Source organism: Alosa alosa, chromosome 21, assembly GCF_017589495.1.
Source record: "Alosa alosa isolate M-15738 ecotype Scorff River chromosome 21, AALO_Geno_1.1, whole genome shotgun sequence".
In the NCBI taxonomy this organism is placed as follows: domain Eukaryota; kingdom Metazoa; phylum Chordata; class Actinopteri; order Clupeiformes; family Clupeidae; genus Alosa; species Alosa alosa.
Window position 1 is genome coordinate 4,548,683 of NC_063209.1, and position 20,636 is coordinate 4,569,318.

Below are 20,636 nucleotides of genomic sequence, written 5' to 3' on the forward strand. Positions count from 1 at the left end.
TGAGTTTAACAAGTGTAATTTCATTTGCATATTACTCAGGCCTATACAAGATGGCTAGTTGCCAAGGCTACATGAAAAAAAAATCTACATATTTTACTTTAACAATTTCTATCAATAGGCCTTCCTTATTTTGGTGTTGGTATTATTGAACAAACATCTGAATTTCAGTATCTAAGTAGGTTAGGTTGGGATGTCTGCTATACATGGCTGACATTACTGTTAAAATGCACTTCCAGTATAGTGAGTATTGGCAAAACCGGTTATCATTTTTATGTTGAGGCGGTGGGGGTGTTGTCGGCAGCTGCTGAAAGTAACTAATAAAGTAACTTGTAACTAACTTAGTTACTTTTAAAATCAAGGAATCAGTAAAGTAACTAAGTTACTTTTTAAAGGAGTAATCAGTAATCAGATTACTTTTTCAAGGTAACTGTGGCAACACTGCATAGGCCTGATAGAAACAACAATCTTCTAATAGGCCTACAAGCCTATACTGATATCGGAAAATAACCACTGTATTTACCCTGCAGAAATGCAAAGTAAGAATGTTTAAATTAATAAATGATAAAGGAGGAACTGTTAGAGGAAGAAACTTCCTTTTATTTGTCCTTTGAATGTGAATGCACCATTATCATAAAGAGCAAAAAAGTTTGAAGCTATATTGCAATCCCTTAGCTAATACAAAATGAAATCTCAGGGGTATGACAGTAGGCTAGGTCTGAGGCCCAGTGATGACTAATTGCCTTAACTGATCTTTAACATCAGCCACATCTTATGGAGCGTTTTGTGCCTTTGTGGTGGTGATGGTATGGCCAGTTCAGCACCATTTTAGATTTAAACGAAGCGCTGCACGATCACCCATTCGGTTTTCAGATGGAAATTATTATTTCAAAGGAACGAGGAAAGTAAACGACAATGTGCACAGTGAATTAACGACTTCTCACATGGCGCGTCTGATTGACTGATGTGCTCAGCAAATGTGGACAGATGTGTCAGTTTGTCAACCCCTCCCAATTTGTTACACTACTCCTTGTGTGCGTCAATTCCACGCCTCCTCTCTGGAGTTTTAAGAGGCACACACGTGGAGCTAAACTTTAATAATTAACCTGCGCTCCCATCTATATTCACGGGATTCGTACAATGTAAGTACTTTCCTATCTTTCATGACTAACATTTTCCCCCACTTCTTTGAAAGAGATTTTGTACAAAAGAGCCCGTGTTTTGTCGTAGTAATCTTTCACTGTTTACCGGTTGTTGGCTGATGTCAAGTATCGTTCAGGTATATTTGCTTTAGTTAAGCATATAAACTAAACCTAATGTAGGCTATCCGTGCATAAATTCAGCCGTAGCCTACCGAGCTGCTACAGCGCTTCTTTGCACTAGTTGGCAGTGGCCACTGCGTCATAGGTGAAACTCTCCATGGATAGTCTATGCGTGTTTATTGTTGGTTAATCTAGTGTGTTGCATCTTTAGGGCATTCTGCAGAAAGAGTAAGATGATATTGCAAGGAATCATTTGGGTTGTCACTTATCCACAATATCTACTTTAATGGAGACTGGAGATTTAGTTTTAGTTTTTTGGATCAGAATGAAGTCTGAATAAAGTTAGAATGGGTTACCTCTGCAAACCCAAAGGCTGGATTGAACTGTAAAGAAGGAAATGGTGGTATCTGTTGTGGATGTAATGGAACCAACAGTGCTTTTCTATGCTCACATTTAGTTTAGAGCCAATCCAGGTAACCCTAATCCTAACCCTAGGCCTATACCTTAAGCAATTTCCATGTGATCGTTAAAATGAAGACGCACCATATGCCTCCGGGTTTCAGAAGAGGTGAAGAACAATAAAACTGTTCAGTCAAACTAAGCAGAAGTGATTGATTTATTGATGCTTGGCGGTCCTTTTACCCCTTTCGCTCCTCCACCCCCTGGTGAACTCATGCATTCAGAATCCAAACAGATACACCACCACACTCCGTAAAACAAACATCTCAACCTCCATTATAACACTGACCTCAGGAACGTTACTGTGAAAAATGAGGCCAGTATTGATGACTCTGATAATGATACTCGTGGAGGATAAGCATTCAGGAGAGTTAATAGAATGTCTCTGTAGCTTCAACAGCATTGGGCTCACTACATTTCTGATAATCAACTGGCGAATCAAATAATTATATTCCACAATATTGTGTTTTTGGTTGAGGCAGTTTGGTAACACTGACTTGTCTATATTGGAGGGAGGTTAGCCATTTGTATTTATGGAGATCTTAACCCAGCAGTAATCTTGTAGGTTCTACAGTCATACATTTATTTATTTATTTATTTATTTTATTTGTTAGGGACCATGTACAATTGTAATCATAAATGTTACCATTTGATGCATTATACCAGAGCCTAGGCTAATTAGACTATAATACATCTGCAGTCGCTATAGGGCACAGTTAAATTCATTTGTTTGTTCTTTTTAAACAGATCTTTCAATATCAGACTACTTAAAAAATGGCACAAACTAACAGTCTGCATATCTCTGTTTGTAGTGGCCCCATTTTCCCATGAATTTGACCAAAACAGCTGACTGATATTTAAAGGAATTATCCGGAGTAAAATGCACTTTAGATCAATTTACGGATGATTGGGAGTACATACGTTGAGTTGACATCAAAATCATGTCATTCGTATGTGTTTTGAGAAAGTTCGATTTTACCGTTTTTAGTCAAAACTCGTTAGCCTGGAAGTGACCAGGGCAAGTCATTTTGCTGCTACAAAACGCTATTTTTATACCTCTTCTACAGTTCCAAACAACATTACACTTACGTGGTAGTGAGTAGAGGGTACCTAAAGCCAAACCGAAGTATCCCAAGGTCTTTATGTGGTCGGATAGAGAGTCCAGAAGGAATTTCATCAAGCCAGTACCTTTCTGGAAATGTTGCTGCTGCAGCTGGCGTCTTTAGGGGAAAGTCAATAGGAGTCGATTGCCGAGTGTGGAGGAACACGCTCTGGAAATTCACAATTTCGCCGCTTAAAAAAAAAAAAAAAAAAAAAAAAAAAAAAAAAAAAACATAGTCCAGTCCATACAACTTCAATTTCAATTTCGAAAGAAATACTGGACTATGTTTTTTTGTAAAAAAAAAAACGCCAACGAAATTGTGAATTTCCAGAGCGTGTTACTCCACACTCGGCAATCGACTCCCACGGACTTTCCCCTAAAGACGCCAGCTGCAGCAGCAACATTTCGAAAGGTACTGGCTTGATGAAATTCATTCTGACTCTCTATCCGACCACATAAAGACCTCGGATACTTCGGTTGATTTTACGGACCCTCTACTCACTACCACGTAAGTGTAATGTTGTTTGGAACTGTAGAAGAGGTATAAAAATAGCGTTTTGTAGGCGAAATGACTTGCCCTGGTCACTTCCAGGCTAACGAGTTTTGACTAAAATGGTAAAATTGAACTGTGTACTCCCAATCATCCGTAAATTGATCTAAAGTGCATTTTACTCCGGATAATTTCTTTAATACAGTACATGAAGTTCATCTAAGCAGATATGGTAGCTACATATGACATTCTATTGTGTGATTAGTGGTGGTTGGTTTTCTGAGAACAAGGGAAAACTAGGTCAAAGACTTTACCATGCTTACCAGTGATGTGCTGTTTTTACTCAGCATTAATAACAGTCTTTGGTTTGTCTCAGAGCAAAATTTATTTGCATCCTCTGAATAGTTGGATGCTGTTTGATGAGCCGTTTTAATAAGACTTATATATTGTTTGTTCACTTTGACTTGTTGACTGTGCGTGTTGCTTTTGCTTCAGTTGGCAGACCACAGTGTTCCCCAGCTGTGGTGATACAGTAGTGTGTAGTTACAATTCTTGCGTTTACTATCCAGCTTAATGGATCTGGTATCTCTTAGATATTGTTGGAGTTCCCACAAGTATGTTTACCAAAACAATCTTCTTTGTGGGTTTGTTTACAGTCCCATACTATAAGTAGTCTTAACATGGTTTCCTTCTTAAAATAGTTAGATGTCAATGCAATAAGAATGAACATCAAATGATGTTTACAAGACGGAAATTGAGATGCTGATGATGTGGTTAACCAAACCATTTCTGGACAGTAAAGAGAGAGAAGTGAATGCCCAGCTCCAGATGTATGTTAACTGAACCAGCACGTAGGACATCTACGCTAGAAAACTGGGCTCTGAGAGAGGAAGTCGACAGAGAGAACAAATCCTAGGACTTACCTTGAGTAGAATTCTCAGTGTTGGTCTTAAGATTTCCTTTTGATACAAAGAGACAAAATAGTGGGTTGTTATACATACATAATCAGAAAGCAGGCCAGTTTTCTTTTATTTTTTACCTAAAAGGAGGTCAGGTTTGTTTCCCTCTCCCCAAAAGGTCTGCAGTATTACCATGTTATGAAAACACTGTGGGAGTTGATGTGGAATATCCTGAGAGCATCCTGGGACATAAGCTCCAATAAAGAGAGTATTAGGGGGATCTGAAATCTGCACACAGGTGAGCGGCGCAGACTGTCCAGTCAGACCTAGATTATTCAAGAGTTATTAAAATGAAATGAAATGAAGAGCATGGTCTCCTTGTCCTTTTCCAGACATTGTTGTGTCTACAGTAATACATCAATGATTGCATGATGCCCACTTTTCTCCATTTAATAGTCTTTTCTTGAAACATGTTGGTGCCCAGTGAAATTGTATGAAATAAGCTCAAAAGCTCAAAAGACTGGAATATAAATCCTTTGCATTAAAGTTGCCTAATTTCTTGGAATTAATCCGTCTGGATGTTCGATTTGCACAAGCTCAGTCGACGCTGATCCACGTCTGGACATGCGATCTGGTCACATCCTTTTCTAAAAGGTTATATTAGCTTAATAGATTTGTGGTTTTACACTTGGGTGGCCCATGTTTCCTTTAAAGGTGCCTCATTGTGTTGCCATCACATTAGTTTGCAGCTTTGTGAGATGGCCAACTACTGTGTAGGCCTACGGCCCTTGGGGGGTGAATGGGTTCAGCACACTCTCTGCCCCCTCTTGATTCCGTTGTAATGTTGGTCAGTGGTCAGCTTAATACCTTCTGGAAAGTGAGTGAGGTTGTCTTTTGGCACAGCCTCTGTCATTTTTTTGTTGGATTTTATAAAAAAAAAAATAGTCAAATTCAAAGGCTACTTGCTAATTTGTACAATTGAAGGAGACTTAATAACGTCACAATATAGTCACTACAACCTAAGTCCTTACATATTTATGCTCCAAAGCAGAGCATCTGCTCATGCTGCCTTCTGCTATATTGCTAATCATTGGCTCTCGATAACACTGTTAAGTGGTTTGAGACACCTCCTCGACAAACAGTGACAGCACTCGGGCTATGTGTTGATTGTGTGGCTGAGCCATCCTGCTGACAGTGAATTAGTTCAAGAGCTCTGGCTTGACTAAGTGTGAGGCCCCTTTCTGTGCGAGTGTCTTCTCTGAGATGCAGGTGAAGTTACTCATAACATGCAGTAGTACAACAGTAGATTCGTTGAATGGTTGCACTGAAGGATTTTTTTTCTTTTTTTGGTGTTTTGAATTTCTTTATTTTTGTAGGTAAGGAAACCCCTCTGTGTTGGGAAATATCCCTTTGGCATGCCAATGTTTTGTGGTTCAGAGAGAAGTCAGAGCCTCGGTCAGCTTCCCCTTGCACACTCGCTGCCATTAGAGGTCGTGTCAGAGCATGGAGTGTGGCCAGGCGAGAAGTCAAAAGGCTCTTCTTCTTAAATTCTATCCAGATTTCTTTGGCCGAGCATCAAGCGAGAAAATAATCCGGGATGCCTGAAAAAAGAAAATGGTCTCCAAGGCTGGTGAATGAATGTTTGTAGTGGTGACACAAGCCACCATCCATCCAATAAGGTTGGCATTTGCTTTGACTCTATTCAGGGCAGATAATGGGAGATTGCAGGGGAAGGCTCAGAATTGATCGTTTGAAACTGAGGGAGTGTAGGTGCCAGTTGAACAAGGAATTCAGACGGGTCGTAGTCCCTTTGCCAGTTGCTTGGAAGTCTGGAAAACTCTCCATCAAGCTTGAAGTTGGCATAACTATGGCCTGCATAGGGAATTGTGTTGTAATTTCAGAATCCCAGAATGTTAGTGTCTAAGTATTGTGTACAGTGTAAAACATGCAAGTTCAAAGCTTCTCGTATGTATTTTGGAAACCAGTAGAAAAATGAAACACTCACCATTCAGTAAGAAAGACTTTTGTTTTTAATGAGGATTGTGCAATTTTGCATGCACTGCATGACTTTTCGGTGCAGGCAGGATTTGGACGTGATCCATAAGATTAGTTTTGTGTGCAATACTGTACCTACGTCAAGCTTATTGATCCAGTAACTCCATGGTCATGGCTTCAATGATGTCGCAAAGGGCAACGGCCGCCCATTAGAACGCCTTAGCCTCAATGGCTCCTCCACCCTCCCCCACCAATCAGCACCGGCCATGCTTTTAGAGGCTCTTCCAGTCTGCACTGGGCAAACAGTGGTGTCTTTTTCAATGTTTGTCAGTGCCAGTTGCTTAACCATTTATCAGGGTTCAGTAAGTACTCTGGCAGCTGGGGCTCTATTCGGCTATGTGTGCTTTGGAAATCTTGTTGTTTTTTAGGGAGAAATATGAAGATGTTTGGTCAGTCGCCCCCATTTTCCACTCACATAACCTGACCAGGTCTTTCTGAGAGGCCCTCTGTGTGACCTGTATCATTAACTTACATACATAGTGGAGCAACATTTCCTCCCTCAAACTGCAGCCCTGGGCCAAGTCCTGTTGCTCCCTCCACTCTCTCTCTCTCTCTCTCTCTCTCTCTCTGGCCATCCTTCCCTCCCTCCGCCTCTCGGGGCAGCGCAGTCGTGGGACAGGACCAGCCTCGGAGGCCGATCGAGTGCAGAGGGCTGAACGAGTTGTGACTCACGAGGGATAGAGTGAAGGGAGGAGTAAAAATAGTAGTTGTAGGGCTTGACATGTCAGGAGAAAGTATTTGAGTGGAGAGGAGGGAAGTGGACGAACCTGAGACCCGGTCTTTACATAGAGTCTGACCCACATCTTGCAGACAGTGTGGTGTACGTCCTCGGGGAAAAAAAAACTTTGAAGTAATAGTATTTAAAGCTGTACAGGTCTCTTGCTTCCGCATTATTTCAGTTGGTAAGTACCATAGAACAGCATTGCACATTGTGCATTAAAGCTACAGATCAGTTCTGCACCATTATTTTTTATATGATTGTTTTTGTTCATTGATTGTTCATTAAGTTCATTAATCTTAAGCTGGTTAATTATTTCAGAAATGGTTAGAACCCGAAAAGCTTTGCAGCCTTTATTTTCCTTTTTTCAGTTAAGAATGAAAAATTTGTTTTTCTCCATTTAGAGTGATGTGACCTCAGGGTCACACCTGATGTCTGTCATGCCTCCTAACAATGGGGCCGGAAAGTACTGCTGTACTATGTATGGTCTAGTGTAATGCACTCTGTTTCGCACTCCCTTATTGTCCATGGACAAAGTGCTAACACCATTAATGATTTGTTGCAACATTTCTCTACTATATTGAATGGTTAGTTTACAACAATGTATTGCAAAATGTGTATATACAATTGATTTGTTGAAAATTACAGGAATTCTAAGGAGGCGGAAGGTTTGTGATGTACAGCTGCTCCCTGTTCTTGACTATAATATGGGGCAGTTTCAAAGTAATCAAGTTAATGCATTGTGACAGGTCCTCAGTGAAGTCCTGCAGGGCGGACATGTATGCATAGTCTGTAGCCTAATGCATGAATGTTATGGTCATTCATGTATAATGGAGAGCATTGTGTTGAAGGCATGTTTGATTCACATTCTATCCTCGACCCTTTTACTCCACAGCTTCTCTAAACCAAACTCAGATCTAAATACTCTTCAGTTAAAAGAACAATTCAAGGGGATTCTGGCACATGTCATGTCCTATTTATCATCTGCTTTTAACGACCCCAGCTGTCAAAATGAGGCACTGTTCTTTCTCTTTTTTCACACATTATGTAATAGTTTCTCAAGAGCTGACTGGCTTAGCTGTCATGAGTGTAAGTGAATGTGGGACCTGCCCAAACAGGGAGAGCAGACCTGTGCCAAAGAAAGCTGCTTTGTGTGCAGAGTTGAAGTTTTGCAACAAGTTTCTCCTGGTATGGAGTGTGAAGAAACAGGTCAACCGATGTTGTGCTAATCCATTAGAGAGAGAGTTCAAATATGTCCACTGCACAAATGTATATACATTCTTATGGACATTTTGTCGGACATGTTGATGCATGCATTACAGAAGTGCACACAGGTTTCCTCTCAGAAGTGCACTCAGATGTCCTCTGTTACGCCCTGTCCAACCAATATGTGTTTAACTCTACAGAACTATTTGGTTCAAGAATTCAAATGAATCCCAGCTGTTACAGAGAGATGTTCCTGTATCATATGAGTGAAATATCCCCTTCTAATCAATTAGTACTTTTCAGTAATATAGTGGCATTATGCTAACCTGGCAACATTTGTTATACAGTACGTTTAAAAGACAACATTTTAAAAAGGAAGCAAAACTGTGCTGGAACATATTTGTAAAACCCAACACATCAGTAAAGACCATATAAATTGTATCATAATGGTGATATATGTTTGACTGAATTATGATTCAGGAACTCACGTTTTGGAATTTTTTGTTTTGTTTGTTTGTTTGTTGCTCCTTGGCTGAATCATCTAGGACAGCAGGATTATTTGCAGTGTTGTTATGAATTCCTCTGTTAGAGTACACACAGGAAAGCTTCTCACTGCCACTTAGAGCTTTAATCAGAGCTTTAAGAGTGACCACTGAAGGCCAGAAGCTGATTATACCTTGGTCAATGTCTTTGTGAAATAATCAGGCGTCTTCCCCAGTCATATGTGTAAATGTGCTGTATCTGGGTCAACCCAGATTACTTTGTGCAAACCAAATGTTAATTCTTTTGTTTTTTTGTCATGCAGTGTCATCCAGTGTCAGGATGTTGGGTCACATGCTGTCGTTTGGCCGCTCCCTGGTGCGGAGGAAAGTGGTGGACATGGACAACCTGGAAGACTCCAAGCTGTGCCGCTGCCTTACCACCATCGACCTGATAGCCCTGGGTGTGGGCAGCACACTGGGCGCAGGCGTCTACGTGTTGGCTGGAGAGGTGGCCAAAGGCAACTCTGGGCCCAGTATTGTGGTGTCCTTCCTCATCGCTGCTCTGGCGTCCGTCATGGCCGGCCTTTGCTATGCTGAGTTTGGGGCACGCGTACCCAAGACTGGGTCAGCGTACCTGTACAGCTATGTGACTGTTGGTGAACTGTGGGCGTTCATAACTGGTTGGAATCTCATTCTTTCTTATGTCATAGGTGAGTAACGATTAAAATCTGTAGTAGGGTGTGATTTTGCGTCACAGAGGACTTGAATGCAAATATACCAAAATACAAAAGTGCTTAACCGACATCTTCTCACTTAACAATTGTATTCATATTGGTGGTCTAAAGAGTGGTGGTAGTGTAGTGGTTAAGGAGCTAGGCTAGCAGTAGCCAGGAAAGTTGTTGGTTCAATTCCTAGCTTCTACCGCACTTCATGCCAAGTTGCTCTGGGGACAATGGCCCTTGTAATTTAATTGACATATGTAAGTTGCTTTGGATAAAAAGCGTCTGCTAAATGAATGAATGTAAATGAGAAGTGATTTCATCCTGATACTTAATGCTCCTAGGGTGTCAACAGCTGAATACAGTGATAGATTTTATGCTCTGTTGAAATGTGGAAATTATCATTATGTAAATAAAAAACAAATTAGGTATAAGGATGCCTGTGTTTGCAGCTTGTAATTGTCTCATCCCCCATGCAGGTACCTCTAGTGTGGCACGAGCATGGAGTGGCACATTTGATGAGCTCATCGGAGGCCACATTGAGCAGTTCTGTAAAACCTACTTCAGGATGAGCGCTCCGGGCCTGGCAGAGTACCCAGACTTCTTTGCAGTGTGCCTCATCCTACTCCTCTCAGGTACCACTCACAAGAGTCATGGGCACCATTCATAAGTCTCATGGGCACCATTCACATATCTCATGGACTGACCAAGTTTGGATGTCTCTCATCACTCTGAAGTGGGGAATCCTCATAGGATCTTTCAGTTGATATCTTCAGAGTGGATGCTTATTCTTCACTCATACCCAAGTCACTGAGAAGCTGATTGAATAAAAGATAGTGGGTGAGGCAGAGCGACCAGTGAGTTACTTAGCTGCTCTGTTTGTAAACAGCCTTGTGTGTGGGACTTGAGAGTGAGTTGGCATCAGTGCCCATTACCTCTGATGTTTTCCCAAATGTTTTCTTGGCAAAATGGAGGGTTGATAGAATGGAGCAAGTCTCTTATTTTGAAAGAACACCGTGTATATGTCAACAGAGCGTCGCCGGTGCAAAACAGAAGCCCGCTCATGTGGTGCAGTTAAAATTGTGAAGAGGTGCCAGAAGAGCAATCGGATTATTTCATTGCCATTGGAATGAATGTCCTCTCCAAATTCAGAGGAATTCAGTGAGAAATGGGAAATGAGTGGAGGTTTTCATGAATCCTGTTTTTGCTCACAGGAAAGGGACTCAGGGGTGACAGCTACCAACATATGCGCTGAATATGTTGAGTATATGTTGTAGTTTTGAAGATATTTAACTGGTAACGTTAGTCTAAAGAACATGTGTAGCACACACACCTCAGATGTTTTGCATTTATTATACCTCAGTTACACAAGAATAAAATAGATAACAAAAAACAATAGCCGCATTTCTTACCAATCAGAGCCAGCCACTGTGGTTCACACCCTCTCCCCAAATGCTAAACTTATATAAGAACATCTGATATTTCCCCAGGGCAATCCATCCCTGTATTTATAACACTTTTTTGTTTCTTTGGCAGTAGACCCCATGTTGACAATGTAAATACCTGAAAACCTATTGCATCACTGTGAAACTGGTGATCAATGTACAAAGTTTCTGTTTTAGTTTTCCGTTTCTATTTGTTACACTGAATGTTTTCATTCATTTGTTAATTTGAATGTTTTCATCCAAATAGAAAAAGTAATCATGACATTAGATTAGAAATACATTCAGACTATATCTCTAAAAATTAAGATGATTTAAAACGACAACTGATTTTCCTAGGCCTCCTGTCGTTTGGTGTGAAGGAGTCTGCATGGGTCAACAAAGTGTTTACAGCAGTCAACGTGCTGGTGCTGTTGTTCGTCATCATCTCTGGCTTTGTGAAGGGAGACTCATACAACTGGAACATCACAGAGGAGTCTCTCATCAATGTCACCATTGTCAAAAGGTAGTCCTGGGATTACCAACATACTTGATTCAAGAACAGTGCTGTGTTATTTGTTCTGTAATTGATAGTGAAGTGAGGTTGCCATTAGAGTAATATTGTTATTTCTTTCTGTTTTCAGAAATCTGTCTATCATGGATAATGTCACCAGTGACTATGGTGTTGGTGGATTTTTCCCGTATGGATTTAGTGGAACTCTTGCTGGTGCTGCTACCTGTTTCTATGCCTTTGTTGGCTTTGACTGCATCGCAACAACAGGTTTTTAGATTCCTTTGTTTTGTGGCAGGCAATTGAGAGGTGTGGGGTTGAGGAGGGAGATTTTTAAAAAAAAAATCCTTCAGTTGTATTTTACTCTGTCAAGACATGCTTTAACACTTTGTTAGAAGTAGGCAATTTCAGGTGATTTTGTGTCATAACCAAGTGTGTATGTCTGTGTGTGTGTGTGTGTGTGTGTGTGTGTGTGTGTGTGTGTGTGTGTGTGTGTGTGTGTGTGTGTGTGTGTGTGTGTCCAGGTGAGGAGGTGAAGAACCCCCAGAAGGCCATTCCCATTGGGATCGTGGTGTCCCTGCTCATCTGCTTCCTGGCGTACTTCGGCGTGTCGGCTGCCCTCACCCTCATGATGCCCTACTACCTGTTGGACGAGAAGAGTCCCCTGCCCATGGCCTTTGAGTACGTGGGGTGGGGCCCTGCCAAATTTGTGGTGGCCGTTGGATCACTCTGTGCCTTGTCAACTAGGTAACCAAACTCTCCCATACTGTGGCTACTTTCAAATTATGTTTAAGGCTTTCTTACAAAATGAGTTCAGTTAGCTTGGTTATTGGGTACCAAAAGCTGCTGTAGTTTTATACATATATTCTTAAACCCTCCAGTAATTGCATCAAATATAGTCTGTATTTTGTATTAGCTAATAATGGGACATACTTATTAAGGATCTTTGGGCATGGACGACTGTGTCACCCTTAAATGATATAAATACCAGAAGGGTCAGGTGGATTGATTCCCATAGCTAAATTCTAAATGCTCTTGTGCAGCTGAGATAAAATCTCCTAATTGAAGTTATTTTTGGTGGGTATTGGTCTCTTGCGAAACAGATATGAAGCATGATTCTGTTTGCCTTTCTTTCTTTCCCTCCATGTTGTACAGTACATGATTGTAGACAGTGAAGCTTCCCATCTGGCATATGACCAAGTCTTCCTCATGACTTTGGGGTACCTTGAATATGGCATTAAAATGATCTACTACTGTATCTAGATCAATCAAGGCATTTAATTTTCCTTACCTTAAGAACTATGATGGTAGTTTGATAGCTCATGAAGCTAATATTTGAATGATGTCATACTATAGTAGCTCTAGTTTGGAAGCACTGAAACCTGGCGAAAAGGGTGTCTTACACCTGGGCGAGCTGTCATCTAACGATAAATAAAAAATGTGTGTGAATTGTGGCTTTTGGATAGAGGCATGGGCATATAAGGACCATGAAAAAAGAAATCTCAAACTTTGAGTTCCGTAGAAATTATAATTATGTGTCAACAATTAAAAGAAAATTATAAGAAAAATACTAAACTTATACTATCCAAACCCTGGGGCAATATTGCCATTTTCTTATTTATCGTAATTAATCTAAAATGGATTGGTCTGCAATAGTGATCATCTTTAACCAAACCTCTCACAAATGAACTTTTTCTAAAACAGTGTGCATGCACCAGCCGTTTTTGCTCTCAAACTAAGGCTGTAATACTAGAAACTTCTGTAAACTACTGAAGGGGGGAAAGAAAGAAGGCGATGCTGGTGTGTGTAATTGATGTGCTTTGGCTCTGTGTGGCTCTGTGTGGTGTGTGTGGGGCGCTGAGAAGTGAGCTGAGCTGTGGGGAGGGGCTGCTGTGCTGACTAATGTGTTGGTCCTGTGCATGTCTCTGCCCCCACCTCATGCAGTCTGCTGGGCTCCATATTCCCCATGCCACGTGTAATCTATGCTATGGCAGAGGATGGGGTGCTTTTCAAAGCGTTAGCCCGAATCAATCCTAAGACGAAGACCCCGCTTATTGCTACAATGAGCTCCGGTGTAGTCGCAGGTGAGACCTGGGGGTGACTTTCCATGTGCAATGTGAGCATCCATGAGCTTGGTTAACTGTGAACGAGAGTGGTTATAGCCCACAACCATTATGATTGGAATCCATAATGGCTTTGAGATTAAATCTGCTATTTAGCGGCTTTACGATGTGTTGAACGATGAGGTAGGCATCCTGAAATTCTCATAACACTCAAAATTCCTTTGACTTGCCCCAACAGAAGAACTCTTCAAGGTTCTCCTTGGAATCCTTTTGAACTGTATGGCCTCTTGCTATCAAATATGCTTTGGTGACAAACTCTTTGCAATCAAAACAGGTTGCAAAAATCATTCTGGAAGGCCTCCAAGGGGGTAACCTTTAACGGTTCTTGTAAGGGAACAGTCCTTTTTCAAGCACATTTCCAAGATCATCTCCCTTCTCCTCCACAGTTGCCAGCCATGTCCAGTGTACAGTAATTCCTTTCTCTTCCAGAGTGCTGTGTGGATTTTGAACTGGTCAACCCTTTTTTTGTTTCTAGCCTATTGGGCTCCATGTTCCCTCTGCCTCGCATTCTCTTTGCCATGGCACGAGATGGCTTACTGTTCAAATTTCTTTCCAAAGTGAGTAAGCGACAGTCACCTGTGGCCGCCACGATGGCCGCAGGCAGCACCGCGGGTAAGCTCCTGGTGTGGAGTGTTGTCATGTGTCGCCAAATGGTGGAGGTGGCTGTGTGTGCACGCATGGAGTGGCACAGGTGGCGGTTGCATGCTAACTAGGTGTGGTGGTGGTGGTGGTGGTGGTAACTAATGACATTAGTGTTTTACAGATGTGTAAGGGCATTGACATGTCTCAGCTATACTGACATTTCAGGCATTTCATCTGTGAAACTATCTGCAGGATTGCCAAACATTTTACTTCTCTCAATGCCAAATAATTGGATTGTCTGATCATGTTTGGTTTGAGAGGCTAGTGAGGCATACATGTATGTCAGCTTGTCAGTACGATACAAGAAAACCCTAGAATGTAGTGATCAGACTATTGCTTCACAATGCAGCTTTACATCTAGTGCAGAGTCTGATGCTTCTTTTTAATATCCACTTGTTTACCATCTGCCCTGCAGAGATAGATCCAGGATATGAGCTGGGCCGGGCCGTACAGACTTTGATGTCTGCACATGTCAGTATTTAGTTGAGGACTAGAGTTTTTGATGGTGAAAACCTGTAGAGACGCGAGGGAAAAACTAGCATGAGGTATCAGGGAGTCTCACAGTACGAAGGTGCTCCTGCTGCCATCAAGTGGTTCTGACAGGCTGAAGTGATTGAAGTTTGTTTTGTCACAGTGCTGATCTGCAGGGTTGCAGCAGAAACGCCTGACTTTTTCATCTACTTTGAGCAGCATGTAGGGAGGATGTTTAAACAAAACAATCCTAAATAGTCCAAGATGAAGTACTATATAGTGCACGGCCTTGACTCCATTTATTGTCTTTCTCAAAGAACAATAATCAATTCAGTTCCTTTTTATCTTTTCCAATTTGAATATAATTCAAACAGTTCATATTTAAAGTCCATGGTATAACATGTATATTTGGTTTCATTTTACTTTCTTTGTTTTAATTCTAACCGAATGGTCCTAACATTGTATCTATTGGGTGCATGTGAATGGGGCACAGGTGTTTTGGAACATTAAGTTTGGTGTCTTTAGAATACTCAGTGAGATGAGATACTTTATGATACAGGTTTATGAAACTCTATCATGAATTTTGAAATATGGTATTTGTTTTTAAGATATGTGTATTTGTGCAATCGCTGTTGTGCCAAGAAAAATATTTCTTATCAATATATCAGAGTAGCAAGACGGCAAGAGACAGCAACTCTAATTTTTGTATGAATTCGTGGTGGTGCAGTAATATAGAATGCAGTGCAGGACTGCCCATTTTAGAAACTAAAACAATGGAAATCGATAGTACTAAGAGTTATTTGCAAATCTTTATATAGGCACACAGATATCTCTGAGGTACCAGACACAGAAATCTAATGCTCTAAAAACATCGTTACCCCTTTAATTATTGTGGATTAAAGTTGCATGACATGAATTGTTTGTTGTATTGTCTGAAGTTAAATTACAAAATCAAGTCTGTTTTATCCTCACTGATAATGCTGTGTGTCAGCTTAAACCTGCTGAATACTGCTTCTGTTGACATAAAATGGTTTTGCTATTTATAATTCCTATTTTTGTGATTACATCATTTGAATGTGCTGATTTGATGTTCTTGTGGTCTTTGTGGCATCCTCCCGATAGCAATCATGGCTTTCCTCTTTGACCTGAAAGCGTTGGTGGACATGATGTCCATTGGAACCCTGCTTGCCTACTCTCTGGTGGCTGCCTGTGTTCTCATTCTTAGGTGAGACTCAACTTTTTTTCCCAAAATACAAGATTGAGGTAGAAATCCCACTTCAAGCTCTCATTGATCATCATGAGGGGTTGCTGCTGTCGGTTACATGGTGTCAGAGTTCAAGTACACTGTCAAAATAGACCAAAGAAAATCATCAGAAATCACAGCAACATTTTGTGTAGTGTTATTAAGTTAGGGCCTGTGATGTAATGCAGCTGAATGCTGCCATTGTGTGGAATGGTCATGCGGCTAGCCTCTCAGTTCAGACGTGTGTTTGCGCAACTCTGTTTTGCAGGGAAGCTTTATTTTGCCTTATGTAAAAAACTAAGAAATTTATAGGGTGTTGACAGTAAAGCCAGTGTTTTGTGATAGCCAACTCTACGAAGTTCACAAGGGTCTCAGTGTAAACTTGTTGACAGGGAACAAACCAGCCAGAGGATGGCTGTGTTAAAAATGAAAGCCCTGTTCGCTAATGTCATTAGCTCATTGCAATTAACACTGGCCAAAGCAAACCGGCATGTTCCAGTTGTGTTTCACTAAACTGGCTACAAACCGGATACATCAGCTCTATTTTTATCTGCCATTTGCCAGCAACTGACCATATATAATTTCATGGCCCATATTCAGTAACAATATTGTAACTCTGCCTGTACATGTATGTCCACTGAAAAGTAGACTACCGGGGCAGGGCAATGTACTGTGTGTTAAGGTCAGATTTATTTATCCCCTAGTGTGTACTAATGCACGTAACACTTCAGAGGGGAAGGAAATCAGATTCCATAACAGGGTTTCAACAGGTCCCTTATGAATGCAGACTGCATGGTGCTTGATTTTATACACCTGTGGCAAGGGAGCTGATTTGAATTGATGATCAATATTTACACTGCTATTTCAGATACCAGCCTGACGCTGCCATCGGAAGAAGCAGGGTGAATGGGGACATGGAAGGGGAGGCGGAGTCGGAGCTGACCGAGTCGGAGTCCCACCTCAACATGCTCAACAAGGACAGAGCCCTGACACTGAACTCCCTCTTCAAGCCCTCGCTGCTCCCTACAGAGCAGACGTCCACTGTGGTCAATACGGCTGTTGGGGTGATAGGCAAGTCTCACTGATTTCAATACGGCTGTTGGGGTGATAGTTCGCACACATGTGGTGGTCAATATCTGTCCCTATCCTACATTTACTTGTAGAGAGTGTTTGTTTGATGTTAGTAGACATACTAATGATATATTTGTCTTCCTCTCTTGTAGTGGTGGTTGTTTGTATTATCAGCACTCTGACCACGCATTACCAACATGCCATTGTTGCTATGGAGCCCTGGGTTCTCGGTGTCCTGGCAGCCTCTGTCGGAGTCTTTATCATATGTGTCTTCATCATCTGCAAACAGCCACAGACCTCCAGAAAGGTCTCGTTCATGGTGAGTCAGCATGTCTATTTGCTTTGGACAACTGGAACAATTCAACACAAGCCACAAACTGTTGTAAAATGATTATTTAGAGACTAGAGGTTTTTTTTTTCATTTAACCAAGAAGAATGTATGAGAACTTGGCATGTTGTGGCTATATTGAACTGGTCTCACAGATTTGTAAAAAAAAAAAATGTTCAGTTGGCTCCATGTACAGTTTCCCTCTTCTCTTTCCATTGAGGCTGTGCTGTTGTTTGATTTTTAGCACACCTCTGATCTCCTGTAAGTCTGTCTGTTTATGCAGCGCTGAACCAGAGCAGCTGTCTAAATGTGTGTGTGGACCCCCGTAGGTCCCCCTCCTGCCGTTCCTGCCCATCTTGAGCGTGTTTGTGAATATTTACCTCATGGTCCAGCTGAGCGGAGACACCTGGATCCGCTTCTCCATCTGGATGGCAGTGGGTAGGTGCCCTTTCACTGTAGTTCACAGGAGGGGCCATCTTTATAAGCCCCTGTGTTCAACATGGGGTTCATATGTTCAATATGAAGAGACCAAGATGAGCAGATGCTATGACAAAGCACAATAGTTTAGGAGTTGGATAAATGTCCACAGGACCCAGGCGTCCTCAGATGCATCCTCACTCTTGCGTCTCCTCTCGGCAGGTTTCCTCATCTACTTCGGCTATGGCATATGGCACAGCACGGAGCACAAGCGGGAGCAGCAGAGCTGCAGCAGCGTGCCGGAGAAGCCGCCCAGCCTGGGCCAGGAGGCAGGTACCGAGCAGCTCTTCCACCCAGAGAAGACCAGCCGCTGCTGAGGCAAGCAGAAGACGGGCGAGCCTACAAGTTCCTTGTGCTAAACGGACCCTTTTTTTAATGAATCACTGTTGACCCATGCTCTTAACCACAAGCAGACATGCAAAAGCCTCCAGAGGCTACCGTTCAGGAGTACCTTCTCCATATTTAACATGCTTTTTCTCTGTAGAACATGGGGAACGGGTCTGGTTTTGTCTGGTCTCATGAAGGAGCAATTAAACATGACCAAGAGAATGAAAGATAAGATAGGCACATGATAGGTGTGGATGCCATGGTTAAGAGGATCATAAAACAAGTTTAATTCTCCCAGTGTATGTTTGTGGATGACACAGGGGTATTTCTCCACCTGCCTGTGGCTTTACTTGGGTTCATTTAAACTGGGTCCATTTAGAAACTAGTTTTAAGTCATAGAACACGTGATACAAAACATTACTAACAACAAGTTGCCTTTCCGTCTATGAGCAAGACATTAAGAGCTTAAGTGGACCTGGTCACTGCGACCTTAATGGTTTAATTCATGGGATCACGTGCTGAGGCTGTCTTTGTTTTCTATATTGCTCTTAATAATGGCTGCCAGTTAGAGGATTAAAGCTGCTGTATGTGAAGTTTCCTGCCAGCTGAGGCGGGGCTTAGCCACGGTTGTCCATCCCCTTTGGTCAGGGCATGTGTATATATGCAGAAGTAATGGGCAGGCAGGGACACCTGTCTTTTTGGAAGTTTGCTGATTAGTCCTGTCAGAGTGTCAGTGAAATTGTAACAGCTAATTAGAGGTCCTAGACGAAGTGACATTTTCTTCACAGCATGGTTTTTAGAATGCAAAGCCAACTGGCTGATTTTAATTCCAAATGTATTTGTTACAGTTACAGTTGTAGGTCCAAATTGAGCTGTTGAAGATTCAATACAATTTCAATGTAAAATTATCAGATTATTTGTGATATAAATTCACCACTGGAATCACTACTGTGATTTTTCTCATAAGTGGCATGAAATTGATAACCTGACTCTCGCCAGGTGAATTTCGTTCCGCCTAGCTCCACTCATCCATCTGGGACCAATCCATTGGAGTGTTGCTTCAGAAGGCTGGGCCTAATCAAAAAATGCTTGCATATGATTGAATAAGCCACTTGTCCGTCATCTATTGACGTGCTACTTCAACCACTCACATCGAAGCCAACCCGTGACACTGATAACAGTCTCACAGTCGCTTCTACACTATGTCACATCTATGAAACTCCCGCCCTGCGTCCTGATTGGCTGTACCATAAAATCAGGTGCAGAAATCACTCTCAATGGAAGAGGTCCCAGATGGATGTGAGTGAAGCTAGGCAGAGCTAAGCGGAACAAAATTCATCTGGCGAGAGTCAGGTTATGAAATTAAGGGGCCTTAAAGAAATGCTGCCAACCAAAATCTCATTTACAGTAAATTGAATTTACACAGTTATACTGTTCAGACAATTCAAACAGTTGATCCTCTAATGCAAATTCATTTTACACATGTACCTGTTTTCTTGTTTGTTTTTTTTAAATCTTCTTTTCAACATATCTGTTTGCACATAATAGGATGCCGATTTGGATACAGTATAGAAACAGTATAGATACAGTGCAGTCAAGTCAATCTGATACACCTCAGTCCCATTTCAGTGTTGCCGTGTTTATTCAGCTCAGTATAGTATTATGTAACCGCACAGTATATGTACAGTGTATGCCATACAGTACTGGATCAACTGATTGAAATGTGAAAGTGTAAATGTGATTTCTGGCTTTCTTTCAAGTTTGTCTCCATCAGGTCCCTTAATTCATTACTCTTTACTTTTTATAGCGAGGCTATTTAATGTCAAAACTTTATTTTAATATGTTGTCTTGTATGGCTCTAGTCTTGGAAGAATCTATTGTTCCCTTGTAGCTGTAGTTACATATACATACATGTCATTTCTTTTCACTTACTAATGTTACAAATTTGTAACAGCTACGAGTATTGCCAACTCAAATCTTTTCATTCCAAACTGATCATGCAAACAGTCATTGAAAGCCTAAGCCAGAAGCTGTCATTATGTGCAGTATAGCTGATGTCACTGAAAGCACAAGCCTTTTTCTGGGTAAAATGTGACAGTAGAACATGTATAGTTGTAAAGCATAAAGCATATGATTGCCACACAGTAATGGGGAGCGGTTTAGCACAAACCTGCTGGTCCAGCATACGTAAGTGTGTTGTGAATCTGGCCCCAGGGAGAATATTTGCATTTTGCCTGAGAGCACAAGACATAGGTGATGGGCAGTATTTGCTGGTTGATTTATTATTAAACAGGTATTGGGTTATAAATGCAAATTAGCAAATAAGCATGAACTGACCTGAAAGTTCAGTGTGTGTCATTGTATGTAGCCAGTAAGCTTTTCAAATGTCTCCATAATGGCTTTGTCTTTTGTGTTGTCTTCTAGCAAAATTAGTGCAAACACTGACCCAACACAAAGACAAATTAATTGACAATGAAAGTTATGGAATATACAGTGTATATTAGATTTAAAGGTGGTAGGTCAAATTTTAAGTATATTATTTTGATGTGTGTCTACTTAAAGGGAACTTTTATATTTTTTAACACTGGATGTATTTTGTATCATGTTAGGGCTTAGGGGGATGTTGCTGTGAT

The 20,636-nt window shown here is 41.3% G+C and overlaps 1 protein-coding gene across 3 annotated transcripts; it reads left to right on the top strand.

The window, feature by feature from the left end:
* Positions 1-1,060: 1,060 nt before the first annotated feature.
* On the top strand, positions 1,061-18,623 carry slc7a2 (solute carrier family 7 member 2). 3 transcript variants are annotated; one of them, XM_048232226.1, is made up of 12 exons: positions 1,061-1,139; positions 8,994-9,380; positions 9,869-10,024; positions 11,171-11,336; positions 11,455-11,591; positions 11,846-12,068; positions 13,266-13,405; positions 15,680-15,782; positions 16,669-16,871; positions 17,024-17,190; positions 17,529-17,637; positions 17,839-18,623. In XM_048232226.1, exons 2-12 carry the CDS (start codon positions 9,011-9,013, stop codon positions 17,991-17,993), a joined length of 1,929 nt encoding a protein of 642 aa, XP_048088183.1. In that variant the 5' UTR covers positions 1,061-1,139; positions 8,994-9,010; the 3' UTR covers positions 17,994-18,623. The 3 variants fall into 3 exon arrangements, with proteins under 3 accessions (XP_048088183.1, XP_048088185.1, XP_048088184.1); XM_048232228.1 differs by lacking the exon at positions 13,266-13,405 and adding an exon at positions 13,920-14,056; XM_048232227.1 differs by lacking the exon at positions 1,061-1,139 and adding an exon at positions 6,897-7,166.
* Positions 18,624-20,636: the final 2,013 nt, after the last annotated feature.